Source organism: Lytechinus pictus, chromosome 5 (genome assembly GCF_037042905.1).
Source record: "Lytechinus pictus isolate F3 Inbred chromosome 5, Lp3.0, whole genome shotgun sequence".
Taxonomy (NCBI): domain Eukaryota; kingdom Metazoa; phylum Echinodermata; class Echinoidea; order Temnopleuroida; family Toxopneustidae; genus Lytechinus; species Lytechinus pictus.
In genome coordinates, this window is record NC_087249.1 from 40,443,925 (window position 1) to 40,466,107 (window position 22,183).

Below are 22,183 nucleotides of genomic sequence, written 5' to 3' on the forward strand. Positions count from 1 at the left end.
AGAAGGAAAGGGTCAAAACCTTCTCATCTCACATGCAAGCAAGAATATGAAAAACATTTTTTTTTCCTGATATGGTTTATGAATGGTAAAGGCAAATGAAATAGTAAAATAATAACCGTAGGCACGGGTGGTGCGAATTCCATAAATGCAAGTTTAACTCAATCAAAGATAAATCACAAAGGTCCAAATTTGATATTGAAGGGAAAGCCAAGGGAATTAATGCAATAGTACAACATGCACTACACTACACATAACAGTCATTAATCAAAAGGTAATTAAATACAAATATATTTATTCAATTATCAAATAAACTATACATCACTAGACATAAAAAGCATCAGTGTATGAATTGTGTGCTTTCGTTGAAATAATTCCCGATACACCAATTTATTTTGTTCCCGGACTTTAAATACAGTTTCCGGGTTCAACTAGAAAATAGATCACTCAATATTACGAAGCTCAACAGTAAATATTTCATTTGCACTGAATCTATGTCTATAACTGCTATTCCAATTCATCATCAAATATCAACAATTTGTTATTTTACAGGCACTTTGCAATATGTTTAATACTCTGCTCTTGAGGAAAGCACCCAATATAACATCTTAGAGACATTGCCATGATGTATCAAGCACTATAAAAAAAGAATATATTTATCAATACATTTGATTAATACAAAAATACACAGTATATTGTAAAAAGTCACATTACTACCTCTTAATCGGTCTTCAAAAGATGCACTAAGCAATTGAAAGGAAACATTTACAAAAAAATCAAGGGGGAAATGACTGCTTTTTACTGCAATATTATCATAAAACGCATTATTTGAAATGATATAATTTGTCAGTGAATGCATGTGGTCAAATCAGAAATTCAGATAGTTAACTAACTTCTAAATAAGTGCAAGTTGGAGGTTATACATCCAGACTATTTTGACAGCCAATATATCGCCACTGGGGCGTAAAAACCTCAATCTCAAAACGTGTACATTTTGAGGTTCCATGACAATTGCTCCGGCAGCAATTTTTCCGATGGAAAATCTGCACGTTAAAACAAACACAAAACCTAACCTCCAAAACTCAATAAACCCTAATCCTTATCTTTATATCACTCTGAACCAAAAGCTTTATTTCAATCCTAACTCAAACCCCATGCCCTCTGAAATATCAAGACCGGAGCAAATGTATTGTCAGCCACAGGGTTGGGCTCAAGTACAAGGTAATTGACCAATTAAGTAATAAATTACATTTTTTTTTAGTAATTGTAATTGAAGTTTTGAAAGGGAAAGTAATTGTAATTGTAATTGAAAAAAATGCAATGGTCTTCAATTACTGTCAATAACATGCAATTACTTTACAATAATTTACTGAATTTATGATTCAATTTAATGACCTTTTTCACGTCAAATGCTTCAGCATCAAAGAGAGTAACAGGCACAATCCGTGCTTTTTAACCTTACCCTTCATCTTGTCAGTATCTCTGTAACTTAGAATTATGATGAAATAGGTGGTACTATGTACAGAATACAAATTGATTTCATTTCTGACTTTTCTAGAAAGTAATTGTAATTGACAAAAGTAATTGAGTCCAACCCTGGTCACCCATTTCGAGGGCAGCTCAGCTTTATTTTAGAAAAATGGCAGTGGTGGCAAGCTTATTTTGTCTGAAAACAGTCTCCTAATTCCTGGAGAGAACTCTTTCTAGAAAAGGGCAGGCTCCTATTCACGTCATAACAAAAAAATCGTGTTTTTCTGGGCTGCTCTCAAATTCATGAAATTTTGAGATATAAGCAGAGATGTGAGGTTCATCACAAGGACTAACATTGAAATAAGAAAGCAATCTTTCTATCCTTTTGTGATATCATGTGCACTTTTACAGTTACAATGGGCTATTGAAATCAAAATCCTCTTGGGCCTTTGATAAAACTTGCACTTCTATTAAAAATTAAACCATTGATTGGAATACTTACATTAGTCAAGGGAGGGGGAAGGGGGGTGTTTCACATAGAATGAGACTGTTGCACGTAAATTCATAGTTGCGTGCAGCACATACAATGACAGACATTGTAATAATGGTCACATCCCACAGAAGAGGGGTGTATAAATCAATAAGATTAAGTGATTAAAGATAGGCAATTGCAGCGATGCTTAACATTAATCACAATCAATTCTCTTATGAAACCCCCGCAGTTCCCGACAACATAAATAACTATGGGTCCGTGTGAAACATTCCCTATGTGAAAAAGTGCATTCATACATCTTTTTTTCCTCCAATATTCATACACTGATGCTTCTCAATCATTGAAATCTGTATTAAATAAAATATTGCACTTAAAGATTATTTACAACACCTTTCATAAAGTCAATGTACATATGCAAGAAATAGGAGCAGTGTGTAAAATTCAGGATACTATCATCAGATGTAACCCCAAAAATAATAATAATAATGCATGAGTTTTACAAGAGATAATATCCAGAAATTAATGTTGTGAAAGATTCTTTTAAAGTATTAAAATCTTTACAATTTTCAAGTGGGGAATAAATCTTTGAGTGCTTTCCGCATCTGTTCAATATCAAATTCTTTAGATTGTCAATCAGGTATTACATGTAATCACTGGATTCATGTAGGTGTTCATTTATTTTAAATGCATGCTTCCCAAGCATGGTGGATGGTACCCACTACGGAAGCTGTGATGATTATATGAATGATTCAAACACATCAAGCTTTAATAGAGTCCTTGCTGTTCCCATTAGCGGTAATCCTAAGCTTCATGGCAACAGTAAGAAACAAATTTCCATAAAATCAAAATGGAACTTACAACTGAATACCTATAAGATTACAGGAAAATCCTTACGAGGGTGACAAGAAATTGTATCTGAAATTTACTTTTGTTTTAATGGGTGGATAATCTGTCAAGTGAAATCCTCTGATAATCCCTTCACTTTCGCTTGACAAAAATGAAGCTGTTGTGTAGCATTACAGGAAACAATACTGCATAGAGCATAATGGCAGCCATATTTTCCCACACTCTCTCAAATGTTTTACTGCTTTTAAACACTAGGGCCTGGTTGATTAAAATTGTTGGGAAAGGCATGAATGATCTAACCCAAAAATGGAACTTGGCAAGTCACGTTAGTTTCTGGACAATTTATATTAAAAAAAACTTTGGGGACCTCACAGAAAACTCTGGGTTCATATTTTAGCGTTCCACAATTTCACGTTATGAAAACATTCTTGAAAATACCCACAGGTATTGATGGAACAGCAGTGAAATATTTACTTGAAGCAAAGGTAAATAAGACTAGTCAGGCAAAGCATTATTTTTCAATGGCTAAATGCATTTCTGATTGTGGAGTGGAGCGTTGTGGCCCAGTGGATTAGTCTTCTGACTTTGAAACAGAGGGTCGTAGGTTCGAATCCCAGCCATGGCGTAATTTCCTTCGGCAAGAAATTTATCCCCATTGTGCTGCACTCGACCCAGGTGAAGTGAATGGGTACCCGGTAGGAAGAAATCCCTCGAATGCTCGAGCGCCCCATCAAGGGAGCCGTGCTAAAGCCGGGGTAAATTATAGTAGCAGGGCCCGCTGGGAGAACAGTTTTCGGAGCTGAAGTGGCTACCCTGGGTAAATATGCCGTTATAATTATTATTGTAAAGTATCCACTTCTGTCAAGATAAAATAACCAATAATTTTATATCCTATACCATGGTAAAAACTACCCAAAACATGTGATAGCTGAGGTGGTAATATTTCAAAAGCACCATGGTTTTAAATCCATAAAATCAGCTAACAGGGTCAAACTAGATGCATTCTGGGATACTGTGACGCACCCCAGTCTTGATGGAGACTAGCATTAAAAGGAGTTTGCGGCTAGAGATCTGAAACACAAGCAAGGCATCCCCGTCTCCGAAATTATGTGTCGTCTATTGTGATGGTTTGGGGGTGACGTTGGATTTGGAGAGATTGAGGATGTTGTGTAGTGAGATTTAGAGATGTCTTTGGCCATGTAACAGATACATGTACTCAAAATTCATGCCTTTGCCATTACTAGACCACATAAATACACAACTACAAGAAACTTCTGTAATGGCCTTGTGACATTCAAACATAATCAGATTATCCTTGCTCCTATACGCATGTATGAGCCAAGATTAAGATCGGTCTCTTACTGTAAATGATTATTTAGTTATTGCTAAAACAACAGCAACAACAATCGTTGTCCCTGCAAGACGGTAAATTGAACCAAATTTGAAGTTGATCCACCATAGACTTCCTCAGTTATCACAAGAACACAGTGTATCATGCGATAACCTCTGCAACATTCAACTTTGGTACCCTAACCATAGTATGATAAAAAAAAACATCGCCACACCTACAGTTATTTGCATTCTTGGACCAATCCTGAAGTTAATCCGTCCAACGGTTGTTTGGTTATCGTGTAAAAAAAAAAAACGGATGGACGGATTAGATAACCGGAAAACATAGAAGTGGTGGAGGAGAGTACGAGGGTGGGTAGGAGCCAAGCACCGAATAGAGTAAAATAGAGCAAGGGGGTGAGGGTGATCGCTGTGAGTGTGAGGCGGGTCCGGCCACCCCCGTACTTGGGAACTAAACTGGATTTCAGACCTGGGGGCCGTTTCATAAAGCTGTTTGTAAGTTAAGGGCGACTTTAAGAACGACTGATGAACCTTTCTTACGCGCTAAACCATCGCAACCGAATATAACATTTACCACTAGAAAGGATTACCAGTCGTTCTTAAAGTCACTCTTAACTTGAGATCAGCTGTATGAAACACCCACCAGGTTGACTGATCAAGGGCTCAGCTAAGCTAAGCTTAGAGCCCAGAACAAATAATCAATCAGGACCCTGTAACAGGACACTTAGCGATCAATCATGGGGCTTATTTTTATGATTGATTATATACACACTAATCAATGCAATCAATCAATCAAAGAATTCAGCTCTACGATCAATTGCTAAGCTTTATGATACAGGGTCAAGGTAAAGCATTACAGCTATGATGGTAAAAACAAGCCTCGTGGGTGTTTCGTAAAGCTGTTCGTGAGAGCGACTTTAAGAATGACCGGTGAACCTTTCTTATGCACTAAATAATCACCCATGTACATTTAAAGGTGAATATCATTTACCACAAGAAAGGATTACCAGTCTTAAGTTACGAACAGCTTTATGAAACGGCCCCCAGGAAACATGCACGTCTTGTCTGAATCACAATGCCGCTCTACCTTCAAACAAAATCACAAGTTTTGAAAGTAATCATTACTATTTTTGCATGATGAAATATTACTTTTCCATGAATGAATGTACACAAAAAAACCCTGCAAATCAATGTTCTTCCTCTAGCCACCATTAAATAGAAATTTGTCAAACATAACGGTGTACATCTATCTTTTATCTTGAAAATGGAACCCAATCAAATATTTCTCAAGGTTTCCATAATGAGGAGAAAGGAATGATGTCAAGGCTTCAAGGTACACCATATAATCTTTGGTTCAACTGGAACAACATTTGTGCAGAATGAGTTGCATGGGAATGTTTCTTGAATTCGAGTAAGAGTCTTGGAAGGCGATAAAGGGGTCACTTGGCGGCTAGACTGGTTCTAACACTCCCACTGCTCGCACTTAGGACTTTGGTACCCCTTTCTTGCTGCTTGGCTGCCGCCGCCTCTGCCTCGGCCTGTGCCTGGAATTCAGCTACCCTCTCCAGGAACTGGACGTAGAGAGAGATGAGAAAGGGAGAGAGATTTTGAAAGATTAAGATCTGAACACATTCACATGAATCAAAGAAAACGCACCTACCAAATCCTGAACAAACTAACATTTCTTATTTTGGTGGGGGGGAGGGGGTGGTTGTTTCACAAATAGTTAAGTGTAACTTAGGAGTCATGCTCAAACACTGTGCGCACATGTTATTTAACACTTAATCTGACTGATTGGTTCTCGCGGTAGCATGCGTCCCGTGCGCATGATCTGACCGGTGCAGTGATGCATTATATACCGCATGCAAATCAAGTCCAACTCTAAGAGGGTATAGCAAGAAAATATTTGCAATCAATTGCACATTTCTGTTTCAAACTTTCATTTGATATATCAATCATAACTATAGCAAAATCGAACCCCAAATTGATTTGCAATTGATTGTAAATTTCTTGCAACACCCCCTAAGTCACACTACCGTCTTTGTGAAACATCCCCTGGGTATGCTTCACATATATCTTTCAAATAATATCACATTTACAATTGACTCCTAGGCCCCGTCTTACAAAGACTTGCGATTGATCCAATCAATCACAACTATGGACAGCCAGCAACGTCAACAGCTATTATGCATGTTTGTTAAAAATATTTTCTAGCTATGATGTATATTTATGCATTCATAATTTTCTTGAAAATTCACTGTGTTTCTCTTTGGTTACAAAAGACATTGTGCAAATTTCCTGTAGAAAAAATAATGACCCTGGTGGATTTCCATCTAGAGTTACGATTGATTCGATCAATCGCAACTCTTTGTAAGACAGGGCCCAGATTTGGCTCTTCCAACAAGTAACAAAATAATGATGGTCACTTCTTAGAGAAGCATATTACCATATAAATATGCTCTATGCTCTATGTGTGCAGAAGGTCTCTTTTAATTTTTTTGTATGGCTTCTTAAAAAAAAAACCTGATTTGAATCGGTTGAAGTCTGTTTTATATCTTATATCATGAGGTATGTTGTTCCTCTATTTTGGTGTCATTTTCCCAAAAGTTCTATCACCCACAGTATTAGATTTTACTATATTCCAGAGAGACAAACCTTTGATTGTGAACAAAGATTGCGACTAGGTTGTAACCTAATTTGCTACAGTTAGAATTACGACAGTAATTTTAAATTGATTGCAACCATTTTTCCACAACACCCCCTGAGAGAGAAAGGTCATAAATCAAATGCATCATTGTCATACCTCTGGTTTCCTGGTTCCCTTTTTCTCGATGAATTCTTTGAAGGAATGTGAACCGTGGAGAGGTGCTAGCTGCTCATCCATGGCAAGGCTCTTCTTCTTGGAATCGGACATCTCCTTATCCTTCAGGGATTGGGGATCTTCCAAGGGCTGTGTGAGGTATTAAGAAGGAGAAACCTCAAAAACCATAGCCTAGCTTCTTCAAGCTCAATCCATTATGCTGTGCTTCAAACCTCATCATCAACATTAGCTTTATTCAAGAATGCATTATCAATGAAAGGATCGTATATGTAGAAACATTATTCGTCAATAGGGTACAAGTTATGAGTATAGAAATCAGTGGATACTAGATAAGATTGTGATTTAAATTTGTGGGAGGTACATAAAGAATGTTTTAGTATTATCACTCTTTCATCAGTTATTATTCTACTCTTTTGAACAACGATCTGGAAATGATTGCTAAAGAGCTCTAAAACAGAACAATAATGTAGTCACAATGTAAAAGTAATGAAATTCATTGATACAATGTAAACGCATGAACTAGGGGCTGCAATAGGCAAATATATATACAACATATAATCTCTTCAAACTTTACAAACCAGTGTTTCACAATTCTCTTTTCTTTTTCAAGTCTCACTCATCTTAGAGACCAAATTAGCAACATCGTGGCAGATGGTTCTGAAGTCCCGCAGTAGAAAGCCAAGACCACAGTGGCAAGGATTAAAGGAAACCAAAACCCAAGAAGAGAAGCAATCTTATTGGAAAGATTAAAATGAGAGGAACAATAAAGAATAAGTTTCATCAAAATCGGTTATGAAATAAGCAAGTTATGGACGTTAAAAATTCTTGTTGTACTTTCTATGAGGATTCTCAAATTGGCAAAGGTGCTTCAAAATGGCTGAATTTGTGGACAACGTACTCTGTGTGTTTTGTACACAAATTTTCAGATTTTCCTCATTATCTTTCAAATTGCATCTTGCCTCCTTCTGAGCACAACATATGTCATGGGAAAATATAATTCACAACACATATGTCAAGGTCAGGAGGAGATGATGTGAAATATGTAAAATAAAGGAGAAAATCTGAAAATTTTTGTACAAAACAAATGGAGAGTTGTCCACAAAATCAGCCATTTTGAAGCATGTTCGCCAATTTGAGGATCCCCATAGCAAGTACAAGACTTTTTAAACGCCCATAACTTGCTTATTTCATAATCTATTTTGATGAAACTTTTTTAAAATTGTTCCTCTCATTTTCTCTCTCCAATAAGATTGCTTCTCTTCATGGGTTTTGGTTTCCTTTAAGTGTTGAAATCATTATTATCATTAACTTAAGTATTAATATCATCACCACCATCACGATTACATCCAGGGTCGGCAATTTTCAGGAAATTTAGGTATTTCCTGTCCAGATGGGAAATACTAGGGAAAAAACTTGTACATTCTGGGATGTACTCAAGATGTACAGGGAAATGCTAGAATATGCTTAAAGGACAAGTCCACCCCAACAAAAAGTTTATTTGAATAAAAAGAGAAAAATCCAACAAACAAAACACTGAAAATTTCATCAAAATCGGATGTAAAATAAGAAAGTTATGACATTTTAAAGTTTCGCTTAATTTCACAAAACAGTTACATGCACATCCTGGTCGGTATGCAAATGATGAGACTGATGACATCATCCACTCACTATTCCTTTTGTATTTTATTATATGAAATATGAAATATTTTAATTTTCTCCTCATTGTCAAGTGAAACAACAATAATTCCACCCTGAACATATGGAATTAGCATTATTTAATACTACATGGTTTAGTCAAGTGGGTCCATATTGTCAAATTTGTTAAAATGAAATATTGCATAATTCAAACAATAAAAAACAAAATAAATAGTGAGTGATGGACATCATCGACTCTGTCATTTGCATGTCACTGACTTGTGCATATCAATGTTTTTTGAAAAATAAGCGAAATCTTAAAATGTCATAACATTCTTATTTTACATCCGATTTTGATGAAATTTTCAGCGTTATGCTTGTTTAATTTTTCTCTATTTATTCAAATCAACATTTTGCTGTGGTGGACTTGACCTTTGATAATAATAATAATAGGCAGTTATATAGCGCCATCTATCTAGAAATATTCTATTCCGAGGTGCACAAGAAATGAAAGAATGAGAAAGTTTGGATGAGTGTCAACGTGCCAATATCTTGAACAACACCCGGGCAATACCTGAATATATTCAAGCATAATTCATACTATTTCCCTGCATTTCTAATTATTTCCCAAATTCCAAATTATTGAAGCAGTATTTTACTTGTATTTGCCACCAATATTTTCTACTCCCGCCAACCCTGTTTAAAGGGGAATCCAGCCTTTTTAAAACTTTAGAGGAAAAGAAAAATCAGTTGATAGGTGAAAGTTTGAACAATATCAGACAAGCAATAAGAAAGTTATGAATTTTCAAAAGTTGTACATGTATTGGTAATCACCATACCTATGGAGACCTTAAATTGGCCACATATTTGATGTCATAGTGATGTAAGAAAAAGACTACTCTTCCATGTACTCAAATACATGAAATGGCTAAATGTCATTTTTTTCAAAAGCTTTACTTCAAATTATATTTTTCTATCATGAGGACATAAAACGATATACTACCTGGGTTATATTCAGATTACTACCCAAGGGAATGGGTAATTAGGAGAAAACCACAAATCCCTGATAATTAGGTACATGGCCTATGGCAAAGTTGTCCTTGCCCCTTATCAAAATTTACTTAGACAGTTGCCAATTTGAAATCTACATAATCTTAGGGATCTCAATGTTAAAGCAGCCATAACTCTCTCATTGCTTGTCCGATTTCTTTCAAACTTTCACTATTCTGTTTTATTTTTCTCCTTTCCAACACAACATTTTATGACCAAGGCTGGATTCCCCTCCATCATCATCATCATGAACACCACTTCAAAAACCCAAATCCTTGCAAGAAGAAAGCCCTTACCGCCGTTGCCGGTCTCCTTTCCCAAGTCTTTGGTTTGAGGTACCATGCACCGTATTTCATCTTGACCCAGCTAGGAGTGTAATTCCCTGAACCATACTGTATATCATATGAAGAAAAATAAAATTATAATTTGTTTGTGACAATAATCTATTAGATTATGAATTAAATTCAATAGACATGCTCAAAATTAATGTATTTTCGTAGATTCTACATGGATACTTGTAGTAAAGTGTGAAGAGTGAAGCTGTCATGATCTACTGGATAAGTCTCTACACATGAATAAGACTAGAGATTACAAGGTACAGTGTTTGAGGTTCCATCCCGCTGTGGCACTGAGGTCTGTTGGCAAGACAATGATCTTCTAGAATCTGCACACTTGAACAAGGTGAGATAAACGGGTATCTGGCAGGAATTTAATCCTTGAATGAAGTGCTAAAGGACCTTATTCGCATCTCTGCTAACTCCAGCGTAATAATTGCTATGAGGGTAATATCTGACAGACACGATCCCTATATAAAGAACTTATAAACTTTAACTACAGGTATAATGCATTATTATTTCATTCCCTGTGAGCAAACCCTGATGTGCCAATACCGGATGGGTTCTTTCAACTTCTTTGTCCAGACAAGACGGCAATTACAAGAACTTTGCCACAAAATTTAATAAATTGTTTGACAATGATGTCAGACGATCTTAAAAGCACAAACTGTCACGGTTTTTGGGTACTATTTGATGATTGTATGTTGATAAAATTCAAAGAAAAAGATGAGGTTTTTATCTGCTTAAATGTCCGGACATTGGATCCCAGTCGTAATACTAAAAAGCAAGTTAAGACAAGACAATATTAAGGACATACCATAATTGAAATTCATCTTCCAATTTTTTTTCTCCAAATGCTGAACATTAATTGCACTTTTTTGCTCTGCTAATCATTCGTTTCAATTTAAAACGCATCAGTACATGTACATGTAAGTCCAATAAATATAAACAAAGATAATTAAATGCTGCAAAAAACACAAATCACCCATACATTTTTCAAAAGAGGGAGCACTTGAGGAGGCACATCACATTGAAAATTGTTAAAGGATCTACAGGTCTATGTATGTCCCCCAACAACCCCATTTCTTCCTTTTCATTCAAAATCTCACCAATTCTTTCTGTTTCTTCTCCACCTGTTCTAGAGTCTGTGAAGGGGTCTCTTCTTGCGAAACTGTTGCCGACATCCTCAGCTCTGCAGGAACGTTTGTCAGCTCAACGACATGGATTGGCACAGAGAGGGCGGGCTTTGTCTCGTAACCACTAGCAAAGAGACTGTGAATCGTTGACTCTTCCACATTATTGCTGTCCCCGCCCAACCCTGACACCCAGTCGCAGAACTCTTTGGTGATTGCTTTGATGTGTTCATCTTGGGACGGTGAGTCCTGTCGCTTCTGCTTGGCCCTACGATCCTCCTTCTGCTGTTCTTCTTTGCGAGGCAACCATCTGTAGGGGTTCCTGACCTTCTGGCCTTGTGATGACCTGACGACAGCAACAGAAATACATTCAATTCAATCTTTAGTCATTGCAAACATGAGTGCATATTGCAGGTCGAATTGTACAGATGAAATGGTTGACAACTGCACATTGGATATTTACAAGAAGTGATAATTACTACATGTGTGTATTAGTAAATATGATGGTCTTTATAATTATGTTGAAAAGGAGGAAGGATACACATAGATGATTATGCAATATGCATACATGTATGTCAAAAATACTCAACAAAGTTTTCTGATATTTTTAAGCATATTAAGAAGGAAACACTGGGAGTCAGCAGCACCTTCCCTATTTGGGGTTTTCCTTGACAACCACTGTCATACAGATTTCTAACGCAATAGCGATGTGGTAGACCATTCTATAAGAAAGCTTTCAAAGTGTAAACTTTGATACAAACAACACAGTAACAGAGTGGATACCATCATTTGTACAGATTGTTAGGGGCCGGCCAAGAGATGGCGTACTTTCACTTGTTCTTTATGACTAGTATTGACTGGAAGCTTTCTCAAATCAATGCAAAGGTTAAATTGAGTTGAGTTAACATATTCATACTACGTTAATTAAAGGTCAAGTCCACCTCAAAAAAATGTTGATTGGAATCAATAGAGAAAAATCATACGAGCACAATGCTGAAAATTTCATCAAAATCGGATGTAAAATAAGAAAGTTATGATATTTCAAAGTTTCGCTTATTTTTAACAAAGTAGTTATATGAACGAGCCAGTTACATCCAAATGAGAGAGTCGATGATGTCACCCACTCACTATTTCTTTTGTTTTTTATTGTTTGAATTATACAATATTTCAATTTTTACGAATTTGACGATTAGGACCTCCTTGCCTGAAGCACAAAATGTTGAAATAATGGAATTCAACGTGTTCAGGGAGGAATGAAACTTCATTTCACATGACAATAACGAGAAAATAAAAATATTTCATATTTCATATAACATAATACAAAAGAAATAGTGAGTGAGTGATGTCATCAGTTCCCTCATTTGCATACCGACCGAGATGTGCATATTACTGTTTTGTATAATGAAGCGAAACTTTAAAATGTCATAACTTTCTTATTTTACTTCCGATTTTGATGAAATTTTCAGTGTTATGCTTGTTGAATTTTTCTCTTTTTATTCAAATCAAGTTTTTGTTGGGGTGGACTTGTCCTTTAAGTAAAGAAATGCAAAGTACTGATGAGTACTATGAAATAGTGTCTGGCTCAATTTTCTTCTTCTTTACAATCTACATTCTTTGGAGCAATTATGTTTTAAAATAGAGTTTATAATAAAATCAACTAAAAAATTCTCTCTTGACAAGATGCTACTTTTTTTTTAAAGACAGAGAATCATTAAGAAAAACACTTCAATGCTGCTAGGAGTACATTCCTTGCAACATACTAGCATAACCCAGATAGTAAGAGAATAAAATAAAAGATTCATTACCCAGCTGATGACTTAATAGATGATCTATCATCATCAACCTTCTGCGCTACACCAAATGAGTCTGTCATGTCCTCTCTGTATTCATCTTCTTCGTCAATATCACTGCCAAGGTTCATCTCTGGATCAAGAATATCTACAACATCCTCAAAAACCTAGGCAAAAGAAGAGTAATCAACATCATTCACTCTTGATTTTAATACTTGACCTTAATTCTCAGCAAGATTGCTCATATTTCAATATATGTGTGATTTATACAGCATATTTACAGCAATTTTATTAGCATTAAAAAAATTAGCATGTACTATTAAAGTGAATTTACAAATAAAAAAAGTTACAACCAATCATAATCAGGACTTGTGCCGATTTTTTGACATTGATTGTCAGGGAGGCACGGTGGGGAAAGAGACCACATTTTCTGATAGAAATGTACCATAAAATTTGAAATGCAAGGATGGGACATGTCTCTCTTTTTGAAGTGGTGCCCTCCCCCTGATCCATATATGAATGCACATCATCTACAGTGGCGTACGCAAGGGATGGTTACAGGGGTTCAACCTTCCTTAAATTTTGTTGATATCCAACCCCCCCCCCCCCCTAATTCTTTTTTTTTTGCTTGTAATTTCTTTTGGGTAGGAAACGACCTAAAAATGGGTGGTGAAGACCCTTTTTTTGGTTGTCAACATTTCATTCAGCTTGAAGCCCCCCCCCCTTAAAAAAATCCTGCGTACGCTTATGTGTTATCTTGTGTTTCTCTGTATTGCTGTCTGTTGTTTGATCAAACCAGGGCCCCATTCATTGAAAAAATTGATATGATATCTTTTATCAACTATTGCTGGAATGTCAACTGACATGACGACAGTGAAAATTCTGCTTAAAATTCTGCTTTCTGATCGGCTCTTCAAATGAAAATTGACATTCCACTCCAGCAAGAGTTGCTATCTTGGCAACTTTTCATGCAATGGGGCCCGGGTTTCATCAAACAATGGACAGCAAAGCTCAGCACCACTTTTGTGTTCAGAGTCGATGGGATACTAGGTGCAAAGGAACACATATGCTCTGGACTAATCAAATTATTTAAAAATTCAGCATTAATATTAAGTAGTTAGCACAACCAAACACAGGAGACAATGAAATCCTCAAAATGTCATGAGTTGGTCTGCATGACTTTGGATCAATTTGAGACATGAAACGTGTAATAATGTTCATCGGCAAAATTGGTGTTATTTGCCTCCACAATATCTCGAACACTATGGCACACATTGCTGACCTTTGTTGCGTCATATCTCAATGAAGTTTGTGATTTATCCTAAAATGGACAAGACTTACATCTGGGGGCATACTCTCTTCAAGATGAGGATAAAGAGCTAGAGGATGTTGAAGGAGCCCATATTCCATCTCATCAATATGATCTCTTCGCTGTTGCTGGAGCGGTGTGACGGTGGAGAAAGCAAGCTCCTCTTTGGTGAATCGCCCCTTGTTGACAGCTCTCCTTTCTGCAAATTTTCGATCTGAATCTCCATGAATGTTTGGTTCCAGTGTTTTTGTACCCTGATATTTGATAAGGTTAGAGATTGGATTGAATACATGAAAATAAGCATTTAACCTCGCATACAGTCAGATAACAAGACCAAGAAAAAGATTTAATGAAAATCAAATTACTTATCCTCATTACTTTCACTAATATTATCATTGCCATTTATAAATGGCACCATCATCATCATTATCATCATCACCACCAACACCACCACCTCCATCATCATCAACACCACCACCACCACCACCATCACCATCATCATCATCACCATCATCATCATCACCATCATCATCATCATCACCATCATCATCATCAATATCATCATCAATATCATCATCATCACCACTACCACCACCACCACCACCATCATCATCACCATCATCATCATCGCCATCATCATCATCATCATCATCATCACCATCATCATCAATATCATCATCAATATCATCATCATCATCATCATCATCATCATCACCACCACCACCACCACCACCACCATCATCATCACCATCATCATCATCATCGCCATCATCATCATCACCATCATCATCATCAATATCATCATCAATATCATCATCATCATCATCATCACCACTACCACCACCACCACCACCACCATCATCATCACCATCATCATCATCATCGCCATCATCATCATCACTATCATCATCATCATCTCATAATCACCATCACTTCATCAGTTAATCTTTCATAATTGATAACCAAAGTCCTCAATTGATAGTTAAGTAACATATTAGTACAGTTCTGAGCACAAAACTTCATTTAAAATTTCACAGGCACATTACACAACAACTATTTATCAGCTACATTCAGTTAAAGATTGCACTTACACTACCAGTCAGAGAGCTATCTTTGACTCACTATTACCTGTAAAAACCAGAGAACAATAGATTAAAAGTGGACCAAATCTATTATTCTCTGGTTTTTACAAGTAAAAGTGAGTCAAAGATTTGTGTTTGATTGAAAATGATGTCTCATACAGATAACACTTAAACAGTACATGTATGTCCATACATGTACATGAAAAAGATGAAAAAACTACATTATAAACGTTGTTTACTCTATAAGAAATATACTGTACCTTGTAAACTGACTGACCATCAACTCGAGGTGGAAGCCCATCTCTGAAGTCGTCAAGACCATCTTGAACGAAAGTCCATTGACCACTCTGCAATGTTTTTGAGAGATCATCTGGCTTTCTACTTTTGAGAAATCTTGTGCGTAACCTTTCTTTGAACCTGGCGATAGAAGCGAGAAATATGATATAACAATTAACAGGGCCTGCACCTCTAAAAAAAAATTTGTCTGGACACAATTTAAGCTGATCTAATTTTCTGTGTTGCTGTTGCCTCTTTTTTTTTCATGGAAAAGAACGTTAGACGCATGCGTCTGTAACGTTGGCGAAGAACAATAAGAAACAACGCCCAAGTTTTCCCTGTTTTTTCATAATATTTTTCTCATTTTTAAAATTAATTCTTGTTTAAAAATGAAATCAATATCGTAGAAATGTCGGAAATGAAGTTGTATCCCATTTACAGGATTTTAGATCTATTAAAAGGAAAGATAAAAAAAAATCTCGGGGCGAAAGTTTCAGTTTTTTTTGCGGTACACGCACATTTATGGGACGCAATCCCTGGCTCCGTGGAGAGTCAAGCATACATTAGTAAATTATTTTTACTCTCTCGGCGCCTCCTGGCTATTCACAACACAGTCAAGTTAGATTTTACTAAAATTTTTAGCAACAAAACAAGTGACACAATTTGTCACTCGGACTCCGAGTCAGAGTGTCCATCTGAATTACGAGCCCTGATGTTTTGGGTAACTGTAGCGGTACGTAGTGAAGTGTAGTGGAGCCTACACGAACCAACACCTGAGCCCAGGCTGAGGCTCAGCCTAATTTATAAAGTAATGCGGACTCTTCCGAAGTCCGACAAGCGGTCCTGGCTAGCGAGTATGATAGTGGATCATATTACCGAACACTTTTCATGAATTCAATCATATCAAACACATTATTCTCATAAAATTCACCAAACTTTCACCATAATAATACACAATTACCTACAAAATATAAATATGTAAAATTTTTGCCGAAATCGTTTTTCCTTTTTACGATATTAGCTTCCGATTGGACCTCTCTTTGCATGTGAAATATTTTGGTCACTTGAAAAGTTATCGTATTACCGAACGTGTGTTTTCTATGGGAAAAGTTGAGAAAACAACAATCAACATAATCACTGATGAGCTATTTTGACCATATTTTATCATTTTTAGGTGATCTGTCGATCGACAGATCAACTCTTGATTTCGTACAAATTTTCTTTTTTATTTATTTATTATTTCTTATTTCTTATTTATTTTTATTTTCCGCCCTTTTCTTGTGAGCACAGAATCTCCAAATCTACACCATCAATTCTCTTCAAAATATCATCAGATATGGGGACTTATCATGTGATGTGTATAAAGCAAGTTTAAGGTCAAAAGGTCATCATGACGTCATCTAGACGCCATTTTGTAAAATCACAGTTTCAATCATATCTTAATTATCAATTATCAAAAATTAACAATATTTACATCACATTAACTTCAGGTCGAGGGTCAACTGTCCATGTCATCAAAGGTCATGTAAAGCTCACGACGGGCGCGTCAAAATTTTAAAATGCTCAAAATCACTTTTTGACCAAAGTAAAGTACGAATCAAGTCATTTTAAGCATTTCAAAAAATTGCGCGCGGGCACGGTTACGCGCGCGTTTTTGCGCGTAACGGCACTATACAACATAGGATCGTCACTTTTTTAATATCAATGCATTGGTGATATAATTCTGAGTAACTTGATACCTTGATCAACCTTCTACGACAAGTAATAACGGAATTAGCCTCCATCAAAGTCTACAGCACGCACGCGCGCGCGCACTAACCATTGACAATATATGTGCAAAAACATGCCTATACAAAATTCATAATAGCTCTTCAGGTAGTCCGTTGACCCCCATTTTTTTTTTCATATTCGAATAGAGTATGGATGGGAGATATGATTTCATGTCACATTTGACCCAAAATTTTATCATGACGTCATCCAAATGGCGTCGGAACTCAAAATTTCCACTTTGCTACTTATGACGTCATCACAATTATGCAAATTTGACTCTAACTCCGTAAATATTGGTCAATTTTCGCCAAGTTTTGTTACATATGGTAGCTGAAAACATATTCTTTCTAATGTAATGGCTATATTAACATTTAATGCAACGGATCATCCTCAAAAATGGCAAGTTATAGAGGCATGTCATTTTTGCTCATTTTGTGTGCAATCTCTATGGGAAATGACTTTTTCTCAAAACTGGATTTTACATTCTTCTATTTCGCGAGCCATATCTCCATTTCTTTTTGTCGGTTTTCTCTGAGCTTGGAGTATGTTGTAGCTGAGATTGTAAGCTATTGCAAAGGTGGTCTCCATTTTCCAATCAGATGCCGAGATCATGCCCGTATTTCACTTGCAAAATTGGATTTGAGATCCTCTCAATTTGCTATGTGTAAAGTCTATGGGAAAAATAACCCAGGGAGCTCCCGCCCGCACAGCGGGCGGGAGCCCAGGGGCTTACCGTGTATTTTACCATACTGATGGGACTAGGGGGATTTATGGTCTAAATATTTCTCCAAATGAATTGTGAAAACAGAAATTATGCACTTACCACGATTATATGGATGAAGGTCTAACGAGTGGCAGTTTCCTGACATCTGGGCACAAACTGGAACCTCAAAAAAACGAAAAGTTATCTCCTTCTACCCCAGTCTCGATCGGCCATCTTGTTACAATTCATAACAAAAATGGCCGATCGAGACGGGGGTATAGAAGGAGAGAACTTTTCGTTTTTTGAGGTTCCGGTCTGTGCCCAGATGTCAGGAAACTGCCACTCGTTAGACCTTCATCCATATAATCGTGGTAAGTGCATAATTTCTGTTTTCACAATTCATTTGGAGAAATATTTAGACCATAAATCACCCTAGTCCCTTCAGTATGGTCAAATACACGGTAAGCCCCTGGGCTCCCGCCCGCGCAGCTCCCTGGGTTATGGGAAAAAGTGCTTATGTGTAAAAGTCTATGGGTAATAGTGTAGCTCAGTTGATAAGGCATCAACCTTACAATCCTAAGGTCGAGGGTTGGAACCTTGGGGTGAACATTTTTTTTTTTTTCTTTTTTTTCTTTTCAACATTTCACAAATGGTCCTTCATGACCATTACAAGGTATATAAGTTAAAACATTGCACAATAAAATAGTTTAAAAAATCCTTTTAATATAACATGTATGGCAGTGAGTCCAAACTTCGCGCGTGTCCATACTTCGCGGACGGTCATTATCTAAAAAACTAGCCAATATCCTTAAAATCTGACATCAACGTGAAAAGCGACCTAAAATTACCCTTTGGTGTAAGTTCCTTTAGGATGAGTTCAGTATTCATGAAAATATTGGCAAAAGATCGGCAAATTTATCACCGTTAGCGCCCGTTTTGAAGAAATCTGATATTCTCAACAAGCATCACGATATCACCATTTTGCAAGCAGAAATCATCAAAATGTGAGTTAAATGTGGTACTAACCGATTCTATAGCGTTTTGCCATCAATCTGATATAAATATTTCACTTTTTGAGCTTGAGTTTTGTTTAAATGTCCACAAAAACTTTGGTCCGCGAAGTTAGGTCACACTTTTTCTGAACGGTTTTCCAGCACAGCGCGCATTGGCCGATCAGAATAGAATTTTGAGATCGCGATACCGGCAAATCCCCTTGACCTACTTTACATTTTCGTTCATGATTTTATAGTTTACGATCTTGCCGTCAATGTGGTAACTATTTCTTGAATTGGTTTTGTATAAATTATGAATATTTTGTGAAAAAATTTAAGCCTGATGAATATTTTTGAAAAGTGCGCGAAGTTTGGACACCCCATCATACATGTATGATGTACCATGGCATCACTCTAGGCGACACCCCAATACTTACCCGTGCTAATAAACTGGGACTCCACTCACGCGCGTTTGGGCCTCCCTAGCTTAGAACTAAGCACTAATTTCACCTTAAAAACTAAATCTACAAGGTATGTATAATCTATTTATAAATTTAATAATGTTTAATCGGTACTCACCGGTTCTTTTGTTGCATTTTCAGACCATTTCTCACAATTCTTCGTAAATATTTGCGGCAAATTTTGTCGCCATAGACAGCTTAGCGTCCATCTTTATTGATAAATGGAGCGCCCTTTACGATAGTTGTTAATGCCGCGGAGAAATCGTTAGGCATTTTGGCCTGTGTTCAAGGCGTTCTTTCTGTTTTATTTTTATATTGAAGATTGTGCATTTGTTGAATAGCGCCGTCTACGTCAGGTATGAGATCGAGTGTATAAATACACTCTTCCAAAATAATTATGATTCCGACCTGGCGCTGTTTAACTTCAATCTCTTTCACCTAAATTAGCGATGAATGCTAGCATTATAAAATATATATTATTAACGTCTGACGAAAAGAATAACCAACCGATCAGCTGACGAGAACGCGAATCACGTGATCTTCATATCAGCTTCGATCGCGAGTCAGAAGAGAGGAGCAGTTGCCCAGAAAATCAGGAAAAAGCCGTGAAAATGTAAGTTCCCCTTCATTTCTTTCAATTTTTTTTATTGCTAACAATGTATTCAATTAGTGAGATCGAAATGTAATGATTAGACAGTACGATAGCTTGTAGTTTTGATAAAATACAAAAATAATCATCTTCACAAAGATTTCTGACACAAAATACTACTGATGTCGCCTATGAGGTCCATACATGTAATGTTGGACCTCATTGGTACTAGGAGTGCATGGCATGTGTATCATTTACACCTATTTTCCAAAGTTTCTAATTTCTTTCTTTTCAAGAGTATTCAACACGTTCTTTTCGTAAGAGAAGTTCAGTTTTCATCATGATGATCATATTGATCTCAATAAACATGCTGATTGTCTTCCTGATCATGAAATCAGAGACAGATCACCTAATTCGTCCTCATGACGAATTAAAATTCTAGTTAGAATTAAGACTTTGAAAATGTGTTTTTTTAAACCATTTTTCATCATCTTTCTATTCAAGTTCTCTTTGGATTTTTTTATGGAAGGATGTTGCAAAATTTTGAGCGTATGACTATGAAATTATTTTCTGATATGATGCGTATGATGCGCGCGTTCGGTAATACAAGGCCGGTCGGTAATATAATCACTCACTATACCCGGCGGAGTTAATCAATCAGCTCCGCCCTAAGCCTACACCATATTGTACGTATGGGACTACAAGATATAGAATGAACTTAATAAAATGCTTGTTTTCTCACCATTCTTGATTTTGAATCTTTTTATCACTGAGAGTCTTTACAAGCGCCAAGTCGTATTTCCTTTCCGCCATTTGAAATCTTGACTGTTATTCAAATAGGTCCTTTCAAATAGATGAAAATTTAACTAAAGTTTTCCGATTTCGGTGGGACAAATTTACTATTTGGGCGAATCACTCATCTGATATCATTTGATATGCGACAAGAAAATGTACATCCTTTTCCATCTTTGATAAGTAAAATTCTTTATATATATCAATCAATTTTTCGAAATTTAATCATAAAATTATAGAATATAATAGCTTTCAACATCATAAATAAGTATTAGAGATGATCAGTTTCCTTTCAAATACGTTTTGACACTTCTCTTAATATCAATCCGCCATCAACAGTTGGTTGCTATGGAGATGGGTGACAGGTGGCCTCTCTCGATCTCTAGCTCTCGCTGGCTCTCTCTTCCGCGTTGTGTTTGATAATTTTGATTATGTTTAATATTCCCGATAAAACGTATTTGATATAGGCTAATTTGATATAAAAAAGATGTATGATCAGAAAGGTTGAAAATTCGATTTCTACAATAGCTTTTCAGAGAGCGAGATGGCGTGTACAAACCACCACCACTTTTCAAGAAAGAAACTATACTTTTTTATATCATGGTTCAGCATGACTAGGCCTACTGATCACGCGTTGATTTATCTTTAAATGCTGTAACGTGTTTATTGTCCTAATTTTGCATATTGAAAATGCTCAATCTTACATGAAATTGGCCATGGCGTATTTTCATAAGGCAACCTTTCCGACATGATGCCATATTTTTCTTCCATTCTTATGCTCACATGGGCCACGGAACGGGAAGGGAGGGGGCTGACCATAACAAATATCACAATGAGATGGTAGTTTGTACACTTATAGGAAAAAAGAGGGGGAGGGGGCTCCCCCTCCGTTTCTGTGGCCGCTATCTCAACTCTAACCAGTAAATGAGTTTTCATTTAAACAAATCTCGACTATTAGGCCTAATATCCAATTGTTTGTTTTGATAAATAAAAACTCTACACACTTCCTTTTCATTATCTTCTGAAGTTTCATTCCGTTATATTTAAGTGACCAAATGTTCCTCCGTAATAATATGCACATAAACGACTGAACTCGCTCGCGGCAAGCGTTAAGCTTAGGCGGATCCAGGGGGGGGGGGGCGAGGGGTCCGGCCCCCCCCCCCCCTATTGGCGGAGCAAAAAAAAAAAGGGGGGGGGGGAGAAAGAAAAAAAGAAGCAAAAGAAGGTAAGAGAGGGGGGAAAAGAAGGGGAAACATAAAAGGACAAAGACGATTGAATGAAATAAGATG

At 36.7% G+C, this 22,183-nt stretch overlaps 1 protein-coding gene across 1 annotated transcript; it reads right to left on the reverse strand.

The window, feature by feature from the left end:
- Nucleotides 1-275: 275 nt before the first annotated feature.
- LOC129261992 (protein FAM47E-like) lies at nucleotides 276-21,041 on the reverse strand. The gene is made up of 8 exons (XM_054900018.2): nucleotides 20,845-21,041; nucleotides 15,572-15,728; nucleotides 14,262-14,483; nucleotides 12,936-13,087; nucleotides 11,107-11,476; nucleotides 9,959-10,054; nucleotides 6,960-7,106; nucleotides 276-5,727 (listed from the first exon to the last, which is right to left on the reverse strand). Exons 1-8 carry the CDS (start codon nucleotides 20,913-20,915, stop codon nucleotides 5,596-5,598), a joined length of 1,347 nt encoding a protein of 448 aa, XP_054755993.2. The 5' UTR covers nucleotides 20,916-21,041; the 3' UTR covers nucleotides 276-5,595.
- Nucleotides 21,042-22,183: the final 1,142 nt, after the last annotated feature.

Coding starts and splice junctions, on each gene's coding strand:
- LOC129261992 (XM_054900018.2), bottom strand. CDS start 20,915: ATGGCGGAAAGGAAATACGACTTGGCGCTTGTAAAGACTCTCAGTGAT. Junction 11,477..12,935: donor TCTATTAAGTCATCAGCTGG/GTAATGAATCTT, acceptor TGCTGTCGTCAG/GTCATCACAAGGCCAGAAGG. Junction 5,728..6,959: donor AGGGAACCAGGAAACCAGAG/GTATGACAATGA, acceptor CTCTACGTCCAG/TTCCTGGAGAGGGTAGCTGA.